The sequence below is a fragment of the Scardinius erythrophthalmus genome, assembly GCF_964197995.2.
Source record: "Scardinius erythrophthalmus genome assembly, chromosome: 14".
NCBI lineage: Eukaryota > Metazoa > Chordata > Actinopteri > Cypriniformes > Leuciscidae > Scardinius > Scardinius erythrophthalmus.
The window spans coordinates 19,848,383-19,860,874 of NC_138234.1; the positions used below are offsets into that span (position 1 = coordinate 19,848,383).

At 36.2% G+C, this 12,492-nt stretch overlaps 1 protein-coding gene across 1 annotated transcript in view; it reads right to left on the reverse strand.

The window, feature by feature from the left end:
- Window positions 1-410: 410 nt before the first annotated feature.
- The window catches only part of lrp1ba (low density lipoprotein receptor-related protein 1Ba), a 204,136-nt gene continuing 192,054 nt past the window's right edge, over window positions 411-12,492 (reverse strand). Inside the window, exons 82-89 of the mRNA XM_081385187.1 lie at window positions 11,728-11,889; window positions 10,474-10,648; window positions 10,274-10,378; window positions 4,682-4,758; window positions 3,926-4,016; window positions 3,598-3,748; window positions 2,191-2,298; window positions 411-1,605 (exon numbers count right to left, since the gene is read on the reverse strand). Coding sequence (XP_081241313.1) covers window positions 1,465-1,605; window positions 2,191-2,298; window positions 3,598-3,748; window positions 3,926-4,016; window positions 4,682-4,758; window positions 10,274-10,378; window positions 10,474-10,648; window positions 11,728-11,889 — 1,010 coding nt within the window. The 3' untranslated portion in view covers window positions 411-1,464. The remainder of the gene's footprint in view (window positions 1,606-2,190; window positions 2,299-3,597; window positions 3,749-3,925; window positions 4,017-4,681; window positions 4,759-10,273; window positions 10,379-10,473; window positions 10,649-11,727; window positions 11,890-12,492) is intronic.

The following is a 12,492-nucleotide window of genomic DNA, read 5'->3' on the forward strand; positions in this document are numbered from 1 at the left end:
CCAAGAAAGACGAAGCTGATCAGTGTCACGTTAAGACTCGGGGTACATGGGCACGAAAATTCCCGATCCATTAAGAATTCCAATCCGATTAATATCACGGTAAATGGTAAAGTGCCAAATCCAGGAGTTTTTCTAAGCGGTTTTTCCAGATGGTTTGCAAATTGTTCTGGCAGCGACATCTTCCAATGTAAACCTGTTTACTTTTATGAGGGTTTCCACATCTCTTACCTTCAGTTCTATGGAAAATGCATCCACTTCTCCTGAAATGTAAATTATACTGGAGCAAACCGGTTAAACAAGGAAGATTATATCTAATAATTTATACACGCAACACAAATAAGCCATGTTAAGTTTGCAAATAGCCTGAGTTAAGCAACAGGGCACACTTCAATCACAACCAAAACACATTTAAAATGGCAAGAAAAACCATTTATTTCATAGTTCTTGGTCCAAAAACACATTAGGTGTATCTATATGTATTCCAATTCATTTCCCTTTATACAATAGCAACCTGTACGATTGCGCAGTGCAATATCAAGCTATTTAATTTCATTATTAAAAAACACTCCAGTTGCAGCTCAAAGTGAAGACGGACCAATATACTGCGTACATCGTTTTGTATAAAAGGTCTACATTTAATACATTTCCAGAAAATACAAGCAAACCGGACGTACAAATCAACTATAAAATTATAAAACGTTTTTTTTCTCCTCCTATAGTTGTGTACATTTGCACAGAGAATGTGTATTTTCATCAAACATGGCATTACAAGAGTCCCACGCATGTCGTTTCACAACCAGTGAGTGAAGGTGAGTTACATAAAATATTTTTTTTTAGTCCTTGTAAGTGCTGAAAGATATGTTTTGCAATATGCAAATGAAATATAACATGTTTTCAAGTTGTAGTACAGTTGAAAAAAAAACATCGTGGGTTGGTTTCACTTTCGGTTTTGACTGCATATTTGAAGCATCTGGTTAACTTAAAGAGAAACATCAATGACAAATATCAAAAATAAAATCTGTGATGAGCATATGATGCATTTATTAAATAGGTGTCTCTTTTTTCTAATACTGCTAAATGTAAGAGGCAACTTGGGAATATCTAGGCATTGGTGACCGCACCACCAACAGGAAAACATATACATAGTGAGTATGTAAATAAACCTATATAAAATTATCTTTAATGTGTATAAAGCCTTTTGAGATTCAGCAGCTGTTTCGTTTCATTTTTTCGTATTTGTGTAGTGCATTTACAAAGTCACAAAGCAAAGAAAAACACTGCATTTGTCATTTATAAAAGACATTTTGGTTGCAACTGAAAAAAAAAAAAAAAAGTTGTACAAAAGAAATTGGCACATATATGTGGGACACAACGTGAGATGATTTAACCTGACTGGACATAAAAAGTTCTTTGTTTTATACATTTTATACAGATCTATATAAAAACAAAGCAGGAAAAGCTAGGCTACGCCGCCGTTTCTCGAATGGTCGTGTCCAGTCTCTTTGGGAGTAAATCGCGTCTCATGTCGAGGTGGATGACTGGCTTTCGACAGTGCTGTCCGTCATGATACATCTTTGAGTAGATGGGGTTTGAATAGTTCATGGCCTGTGAATACACAATGATGTTTTAGTTTGGTTTGTATTTACATCATAAACTAAGGGTGTGTTCACACTTGCATTCAGTTGTCTTGATTCTTTTGGAAAATAATGTGTACATATGATGATTTGTATCAGCTGACAACTCATGAAGAGCTTATAAAATGTATAATAGAGTCAAAACAGCATCAGGAATCCTTCCGTCACACACAAACTAAGATCTGCTGCGAGGAGATGCCGTTTCTGACGCCTGTACCGAACTGTGATGGGAAACATCGCGACTAAAAACAATTATGCTTGAGCATTCTGTCCTTTTTAGGGTCGCATCTTGTGACATCATGTCATGTTTTTGGTCCGCGTTGCGTTCATATTTCAGTCGAACCGCACCAGAGTTCGTTCGGAAGTGGACAGAGACCCATCTTTTGCGGGTTCTTGGTCCGCTTGTTTGGTGCGCACCAGGGTTCAGATGGCAGCGTTCACACTCATTCAAACAGAGCAATCGCACCGGAGTTTGTTTTAATCCAACCAAACCTGCTCAGTGTGAACACACCCTAAAATTCTTCATTTAATGTAGTTTTGGATAATGTGAGTCCACCTGTCCTGGAATGAGCTCCTTTGGAACGTTCTGGATAGGTAAAGTGTGTGCGGTCACAGGGCGGGCGGGGGGCAAATTGCGTTGGTCGCTTGACTTCACACACCAGCCCTGAAAAACAACACCCAATTTAAACGGAATGCACCAAAACACTGTACACATTAACAAACTTACAGATTAAAATAATAAATTAGACGAAGTCATTTGGGGAATGCAACCCAAATTACTGTACATATAAAGCAAGAGTTTAAATCTAAAATGGCTACTTAGGTTAGAATAACTTTTCTGCTTTTACGCACTCCATTAATTTGAGGCAAAGAAATCAAAGCTAAATGTCCTTGTGGGATTTTAGCTAAATTAAAAAAAGAAAATATTATGTTTTACTAAACCAAGCAAAAACAAAGAAAAATAGAGTTTATATTGGGCAGAAACATAATCCTATAGACCATTTTACATCACCTTGAATGTTTCAGCACATTTTTGGACACAGAATCCGAAATTTCAACGCAACGCAATTCGTAACTATTTTACGGTTTGGCTAATTGGTCGCTAATTCGTACAATCGTATTCATATGTTTTTCGTAGGATTTGCTCATGCCCCAGAAGCAGTTAGGTTTAAGGCTGGGGTTAGGGGCCTTTTCCCCATACTTCGTACAATGTGAATTCATACAAAATCGTAAGATATAAGAATATTTACCACCTTGTAAAATAGTTACGTTTTCCCATGAGATTGGTTTACAAATTTCGTACCATCATGTCATGTGTTATTTTATTGTTTGACTTTAAATGTCAAACAATTCATTCAGGTAATCATACTAACATGAAATAAAAACACAACTAATATAGACAATAAAAAACTATATATTATAAAAATGTAAATATGATGGTATATAATAATAATAATAATAATACACTATAAAATAACGTATAAAATAAGTATAAAAAAAACACGAAAAAAAAAACACATGGTGACATTGGTGTCCGTTTTGATTTTATTTTATTTTTTTCGCAAAATTTTCGTAACTTTTCTTTTGTATAGTCACATTGGTATATGTGTTAGAAGGTGTTTTGTTTTTAACGGGCCTCATTTATGAAACACGAGCGGAACAAATTCATGGAAAAATTGTTCGTAGAACTATTCTTCTTTAAACTGCCAATCTGAACTAAATGCGAATGAATGCAAGAATTGTTATACAAATATTTTATACTGAAATTCATGAGAAATTGCTGTCATCCCACAGATTTTGACACTTGACATCAAGCAAATGTATTGACTAAACCCCAAAAACAGACTATTTGCAACAATGAAATCACGAATCAAATTACGTTGTTTACAATCAAACCGCGTACGTCAGTTAAGTCCAGCAAGTGATGCCAAGCACTTCAAAGCACTTCCTACTCGTTTAGTACCTTATGAGGGTCAAGGGTGAAGCTGGGGTGAAGAAAGCTTCCGACGTCTACGTGATTGTCGTGTTCAACTTCATACATGTTATAGGATGGATTTCCGATCTCCACGTTCAAGCCACCGTTCGCCATGGGCTGCCGCTGAACCTGCTTACCTCTGTGAAGGGGTAATGTATATTAGGTTTATTATGTTTGTAGCTATCATTTAGCACACCAGCTTAACACTTAATCACAGCTGGTATAAGATATTTGCTACAGCAATATCAATAAATCATGTTTAATGTTCTGATTAGACATCTAATACAGCTAATAAAAGATCTGTTTATATATTTACCTTCGACATATTTTGCAAATAAGCAGTCCCACTGTAACAGAAGTGATGATGCATACAAGAAGAACTAGAGGCACTATTATGGCAATACTTCCTGGAAAAAAAAACAAAAGAACAAAAAATGAATTACATTTACAGTGTTTACATGTACAGCGTTTACATAAATACATAAAAATGGAGTAATATGAATGCAAATGCAAATTAAAAAAAATATATATTACACACAAGTGTGTGTTAGTTTTCTGATTTCACATTTATAAACATTAACATAATCATTTATCACGAACACATCCATAAAATACTTTATGAGTGAGTTGTTCTGCGATGATGCTAATGCTCTCTTAGCTAACATGGCTAGACATGCACAGGAGTTAAAATGTCACGCTGAGATATGTCCTCAAATGTCAGATTTTCTCTGCAGAAATAAAATTAATGTCTGCAACCGTCTGAGTGAAGACTAGAAGAAAGGTCAACACTACAAACTCGGACAGAAGGGCAGAGCAGTTGCGTTTTCTCTCCTGACTGACTAACGTGACATTAGGCTTCAAGATGGAGGACTAGGGAAGTGTTGACTATAAATACACTTGGTGAAAAATAGTTTAATCTAATTGAAAACAGAACATTTCACCCAATATTTATGTGTGACAATTTTTTTTGTACTTTTATGCTGTTAGCTTAGCAACATGTGCTAACACAATCAACTGTGATTGCAATTACGTTTTTTTTTAGAAAACATGTACGTGTGTTTGCGAAACTCACTCCCGCTGACGTTTTCTGAGCGGTTGGTCTTGGTTGCGGGTCTTTCGCACTGTGTTCCTGACCAGTTTGCAGAGCACCTGTGAAAAGAGAATCAAAAACGATCACAGCTGGTGAAATTTACAATGCATTGACTACCCAAATCATCATATCATTCGATAAAAAAAAAATAAATAAAAAAAGGTTACAATTGACCACTTTTACCACAATAAATATATTTTTCACTCTGGTGTTCCTTTATTTTATTCATTTTTATGGTCTCATTTGTTATATTGATTTTGGTTTTGACAAGCATGAAAACACGTTTCAATGATAAACGCAGGATAAATCACAGGGGGATGTATAAATCCAGCTTGAGGGATGCATTATTCTTACTTGAGACACATGCAATATGTGTGTTTGACTTCCTGGATCTAAATGGCATGCGTCCACAGCAGAATTCTACCGATGTGAGAGATAATGCTCTTATGAGAGATGGTGCCGTGAATGAAGCTGTTCGAAAACTATGTTTAACCAAACTTCCTGTGGACAGGGATTTTGTTCTGGAAAGTTTCCTTTCAGGAAGGAAGTTTCAGGAGGGTGGGAACATCCAGCTACAGTAAATAAAATTCCACTAGATCAAATGAAAATCTTGGAACTGTCTGAGGGACTTTCCATGGATAGGGTACAATATAGTGTTTTTAATGTCTTCTTTTTTTTTTTCTTTTTTTTTTACAAATACTCAGTGAAAGGATTATAAAACTCAGAAAATATTACATGAGCTGTTTTTTTTTTTTTTTGTGGTTTTGAGAAAAATAAATGTGAATATCAGTAAATACACAAATTAGTGATTTTGTAGTTTTCTACTAATAAACAATAAATAAATATTTAAATGAAATAGCTCAAAAATATCATATAATAATAATATAGTTAATGAATAGTACTATTGATAAAATATTAAATATATTATATAATATATTATATATCATTATATATCAAATTCTATATTAATATTATTATTATACATAAAAACTGCATATATATATATATATATATATATATATATATATATATACACACACTACTATACAAATATTACATAATGACTATTATAATACATATGACAATTAGACTGACTCAAAATACTGCTATTTTGTAGATTTTAATTTTAAGGCACAGTCAAAAAGGTCAAGACTTCTGACAGGCCAAAAATACGTATTTTAAGAAGAGGATACAGATATTTTTGTACGTTTACTTATATTGTACTTTTATGCTAGGTCTAACATTTATAATATAGGTTTTACAACCAAAAATCATGGGATTTTTAATTCCAAACAGTCACAGGACACCAAAGTGTACCATATTCATGAAAAGTGCCTTGTTTAAACATAAACAAACGTTTAAAAAACAAAATGTGTCAAATATGGGAAAACAAAAGAGCAGCAAAATGGACAGAGAACAAATAAAAGGCTTCATGAAAATTGCAACGAAAATAAGATGATAAATAATGGATACTAGAAGACCAATCAAAGAGACGTCATCCTCAGCATATGCAGGGCTATAATCACTATATAATCACTCCAGTCATGGCAAACACAGAAATGAAACACACTGAGAAACATACACCTACAGCATGGTGCGGAGAAATGGCTGCGTGTGTCCGGGAAAAGCGAGTGCAATGTGTGTGAAACGTGCTCTTGGAAGCTGTGCGAGTCGGTTAGCAATGTCTGTGTGTGACGGCATTCCACGAACAGGCCAGACACATGCTGGCGGATGGGATTGTGGGAATGTTTTGCAAATATAATGAACCAGGAAGACCTACTTGCAGCGAGGTTTGTTATAGGCGGTGAGGAAACAAACGCCCTGGTTCTGACAGTAGTGATCACAAAGGTTAGCTCTCTCGTCACACCTCGGGCTTTTAAACTCGGACGGGCAACTGAGGAGAACGCAACGACACGAAAGGAGACACATGAGAAAAACAGAAAAGAAAAGAGGCCTGAAATACACTTACACACAGTGCAAACAGCTGGAGGCTATTATGCCTTTCTATAAAAGACTGGGCGACGTCAACATGACAGTTAATTATCATTACAGTTCAGCCGCTTCATGGACATTAATTTATGAATCCTGTCAAGTACATGGCTGGGAAATATTTCACTAATTAAACTGTATTCTACATAAAGCATATAAAGCCTACTTTTAAGACTATTCTAAAAAAAAAAAAAAAACGTAGCTTTTTGACATTATTTGCATGACAATTATTGCAAAGCAATAAATAAATATATAAATAAATAAATAATCTCATTCTCGTAATGTAAAAAAGTTAATAAATAAATCTCATTCTCATTACAATAATGCAATAAACAACCAAACAAACAAAATAATCTCATTATCATTACCGTAATGTAAAATATAATCAATAAATTAATTAATATCATTCTTATTACAATAATAAAGCAAATAAATAAACAAATAAATCTCATTCTCATTACCATAATGTAAAAAGAAAAATATTTTCTTTCTCATGCCCATAATACAAAATGAATCAAGGGGAAAAAAAAATCTACTTCTCATTATTATTGAAAAAAATATATAAAAAATAAACTCATTCTTATCATTGTGATGCAAAATAATAAGTCTCATTATTATAATGCAAAAACAATTTAATTCTCAGCCATAATGCAAAACAAACAAATAATAAAAATAAATAATTATCATACTGCAAAAAGCTACGTAAATAACATAAAATTATCTTTATATTAATGCAAAAAATAAAACAAATAAATATAATTTTCAATTCTGTAATAAATAAATAAATAACAAATCTCATTCTTATTACATTCACACAAACGAATAAAATAAATTATCATTCTCATGAGCGTAATGCAAAAAAAAAAAAAACCTCATTCTCATTCTCTTAATGCAAATTAAATAAATAAATAATAAATAAATATTCTCATTCCCATCACCATTATGCATTTTTTTATGTATATTGACAGTTGTTTTACAGTGATGACAATGACAATTGACAATAATGGGAGTTACAAAAAAAAGTTACATGTTAAACGCTCCGATGCATTGCGTTAATGAGAATATGGGGGAAAGTCACACTGGAAAAAAATCTCAAAAATTGTGACTCGCCAGAATATCGTTTACTTTTGTATTGCACTTTGTGAGCATTTCATAATATCATAAATATTCAAACCATCGTCCAACCCTACCACTATGTTAAACCAAATAGCTACAGTGTGCCACACATGGCCATCTGCATGCAACACAAAGAACGGCAGATTTGAACCAGAAATGAACAAACGAAAGACTCATTTTCAAGTCACGCAAACCACAGACTTGCTGGACACTCGAGCCTTTTTGTTTAATTCCAATCTAACACAAGAGTGTCTGCAGGGCCCTCTATTGAGACCCACTAAAACAAGCTCTAATGAAACGCTGCTGGAGAAAGATAACGAAACAGAGGAAGGACAAACAAAAGACACAAAAAAAAAAAAAAAAAAAGTCTCTGATGGGGTGATGTGAAATCAAGCAGGTCTGAATGAGCAGGATGCACTGCATCTTCACGTTAATACACTCATTTTCCAGGTAATATATGAATGTCTGGCCACTGTCATTACCATCCCTTCACCTTCAAACACCAAAGAAAAACACAAGACTGAATCATCTGCATGCAAATTGATTCGTTCCCGAAGGGCACAATGGCGTTATCAGACCATCAGTGGCAACAAGAGATGGAAAAAGAAGTGGAAACGAAGACCAGGTGTCACAATAAAGAATTTATGTCCATCTTCAACAAGATTTTCTTTGATAACACAGAAAGGAAGGAAACCAAACAAAGCCTGACTTTAAGAAGGTGATGCATACTTCTATGAACACTTATACTTCCTGAAAGGCCTGATCTTTACCATACCTTTCATTTCTACTAGTGTGATCCATTCAGGTTCATTTACTGTAGAACATAAAGGCATATTTTCTCATCTAAATGTTTTTGAGGATGCACCGTCTTCCTTTTCACTGCAGATAAAAGCCTTTGGCAAGCAAGAAAAGTGGAGGTAGGTAAAAATAAATATAGTCTGGTGGGGTTTATTGTGTGTGGAAGAGAAGAGTAAAAGCTCCATCACATCGGCCAGACAAAACCTGAATCATTTCAGCAGAGAGATGGAGTACGTCCACCGCCGCATTCAGGATCTGTACAATGGCTCAATCGCTTTGACGCTCTCTTATGCCGTCTGTCTATCAATTTCTTTCTTCGCATGCAATTTTTTTTTCAAAGGACAAGAACTTTCCACCATTTTACGCAAAAAGGATTCACATGAGTGTGCCGCTATTAGCTGAAAAACGGTTACACTTTCCATCCATTTCACTGTGGTCGGTTTCTCTCACTTAAAAGCGATTATTATATTTGCAAATCCATTTGGTGACACTGCAAAAAGCATACTTAGTATGTCTTATATTGTGAAGGTTTCTTCAACTAAAAACACAATTTAGTTCTTCACGATAATTTTCCAAACTTTAAATGAAACAGGCTGTTTTGCTACTGTACCTTTAAGACCATATGCAAATGAGCTATGTAATGATTGGCTAACCATTTATGAACTCACATTGGTGTGTTTGTGAGAACTGTATCAAAGTCTGATTTGTGAATAAATAATTATTTTACACCTGGGCGGCATCCGAAATCGCAAACTCCCTGAGTATGTATTTATTTGAATAAGTAATTACTTTGCAAGCGCTAAAAAAGTATGTTTTATATAGTATGAATGTTGTTAATTCTGACAGGCTACTCGGCTCACATACTGTTTTTCGCCAACTATATTTTAGGGAAGTATGCTATTTCGGATGCAGCCACTATCAATCAGAGAGTCAGAGGCAGAAATTTTCAATGAATCAGTTGATTCAGTTGAACCATCTGAATGATTCATTCACAAATCTGAGTGAATCACTGAATCCAAAGAGAGCAGTTAATGACTTCAATTTCTCACACAAAACTATTGTATGGCTTCAGACGTCTTATAATATAGCAAATAAGTTGTACAAGTCATCACAATACTTTCACGGCACGTCTGTATCCTTGATTGAAGCTTCACTTCCTGTTCATTGTCATTTCATGGAAAAGAGAGACTGAATTTCTTCCTCAGAATAAATCTTTTCATGTGTTTTGCAAAAGAAATGAAGCTAGACACATCTTAAAATGACTTTTGGATGAAATGAGATTTAAATTTGTGGGTGTACTGTCCCTTTAAGGAATTCAATGAATGCTTTTTTTCCTTCAGTTTTACAATTTTCTTCTTTGTCTTTTCGTACTTGTATAACTGTGCTCTTTTCCGCTCACATCTCTCACTGGTTTCCCTGCCTCTCTCTCTAATATACAAATATAGAGGTAGATATAAGCAGCCGATTATGGACCCCTGCTGTGATAATTCACTCTTTTGCTATAATACTCCCTCTCTCTTGTTCACCTTTACAAAAAATTCATCCTCCCAAGTCAGACGAGCAGAAAAAAATCCTATTAAAGTGGTTGCCGGAGGGAGTAATTTAAAATGAATGAATCTAAATACCGACAGGCAATTTGTTGCCATAGAAAGCTATTAAGAAATTACTCACTGACAGAACGGCAGGCCCGTCTCTGAGTCGAGGTGGCAGGTTCCGCCGTTATAACAGTATCCGTCACACAACTGACAGCTGGCTGCGATTCTGCCGTTCGTACAGCTGCGAACACACACGTGAACAACAAGGACGAAATTCCATCTGGTTTTTCTTGATACTGATACACAAAAGTGCTAATGTAACTATTAAATACACACTTGCAGGTGACGTCTCCAGTCTCTTCGTCTACGATACACGGGGCACCTCGGCAGCGAAGACATCGGTCCGACTCGCATTTCGGCCCCTCGTAGCGGGTGGGACACACACACTCCACATGTCCCGAGCCGGACAGCGTGCAGCCTTTGGAGTTCACGCAATAATGGTGACAAATATCTGCAATCAGACAGAAAGAAAACCCATTATTATGACTAATCTGAATGTATGCTAACTTCCTGTCACGTTAAATCTACAGGAAGTCTTAACAGCAACTAAACTGTTCTGTAAACAAATCATAAGTGACTCATTTTAAGTGCTCTACATAGGCAGCAGCTCTTAGTGTGTAAATAGTGCTACTTGCAATTTATTCCAACAGAGTTTGATGTTGGTGTAGCTGGTTCAATTATTATAAAATGTAATGAATATTGTTAGTGAACTTCATCTAAACTTGTTTTTTTGTGCTTTTATATTTGTGTTTTTAGTTATAGTAGGGTACAGTGAACATAATTCATTCTAGAGGGAATCATGAATGTGTAACCGGTCCTACTCGACCTGCTACGACTGGGATTGGAACCGGGGTCTGCGGCATAGGAGGCAGGCGCACTAACAAGTACACTAAAGACCGAAGTTCCTAACATCAGTCTCTAGTTCGCCTCTTGAGGCCACGGAAGTGAGGTTTACATGCACCGCTCTTACTGGCCTACATTACACTCACCCCCCTAAACCTCACTGCCATCCGGGTCATGGCACCAAATGTAACCAGTCCTACTCGACCCGCTATGAGTGGGATTCAAACCGGGTCTCTGGCATGGGAGGCGGGCGCACTACAAGAACACTAAAGACCGCAGCCTCTAGTGCGCCTCTTTTGATCAGGGAAGTTAGGTTTACACACACAGCTCTTACTGGCCTACGTTGCATTAGCATGTTGCTAAGCTAAGAGTGTGATATTTTAATAATCCAAAATATGACAATTCCTTTGTTAATTTTGAATTAGAATGAACGAATATTAAACTAATTATTTATAATCAACGTTTTTCACCATATATATTTTTTCTACCGAGCTTGTTGCAATGCATTCTGGGATTGCATTATCTGAGAAAGGGCAATTGTCATGCTGAAGACTTTAGACAAAATGAGATCTTAAAAGCAGCCTGAACAGGCCTATGATGCCTACAATGTTGCCCGGGTAGTGCACTAGGTTTGAACTGAGCTACTGTACGGCAAAAACGTTTAAGGTAAAACAGATTCATACTCACGGTGTAAGCAGCGTTCCCCGGTGTACTCCGCCAGACAGTGGCACACGGGTTGGTTACCCAGGGTCAGGTCGCATGTGCCTCCATTCAGGCAGTAACCGTCACAAACACGTTTCTCGCACAGAGGGCCGGTGAACCCCAGAGCGCAGTGACACGTGGGCTTTCCTTCAGTAGAAACACACTATTTTAGTGACTTTAAATCTTTAAATGCAATTACCAGATTTGAATAAATTGCATAAACAACTGATTTGACCTGAACATAATTGACTCAAGAGTATGTGCTAAACTGAGCAGGTCTAAGGATGTAAAAATGGTACTTCATTTGCAGACTAATCATGTAAATCACAGTGTGCTATGCTTGTCTTTGCTTTCTTAGCCAACAGGATTCGATTATTTGAAATACTGTGACAGACAAAAGGCATTCTAGCGGGGATTTATGAGACGTACATCTGTTGGGCATTGATTTTGTACGTGCGCACGTTCAGCACACACTCAAAGCCAAGGGATATTCTGTCTACTGTTGGTGGTCCATCTGCCAGCTGGTGCGAATGACAGTTTTTTAACACAAAGACGCCAACAGAAACAATTCCTGGCTGTTTCTCAGATGTTTATGGGCTCCAACTGGTTTTCCTCCAGCTTTTGGTCCCTGCCAAAATATTCTTTCGGAATAAGAAGGCAAAACAGGGAGCAGTGATTTACGCAATGCTTTAGCAGTGATACATTTTCCGTAGAGGTAACGATAACAAATTGGCAGAGGAGCGTCTGGTG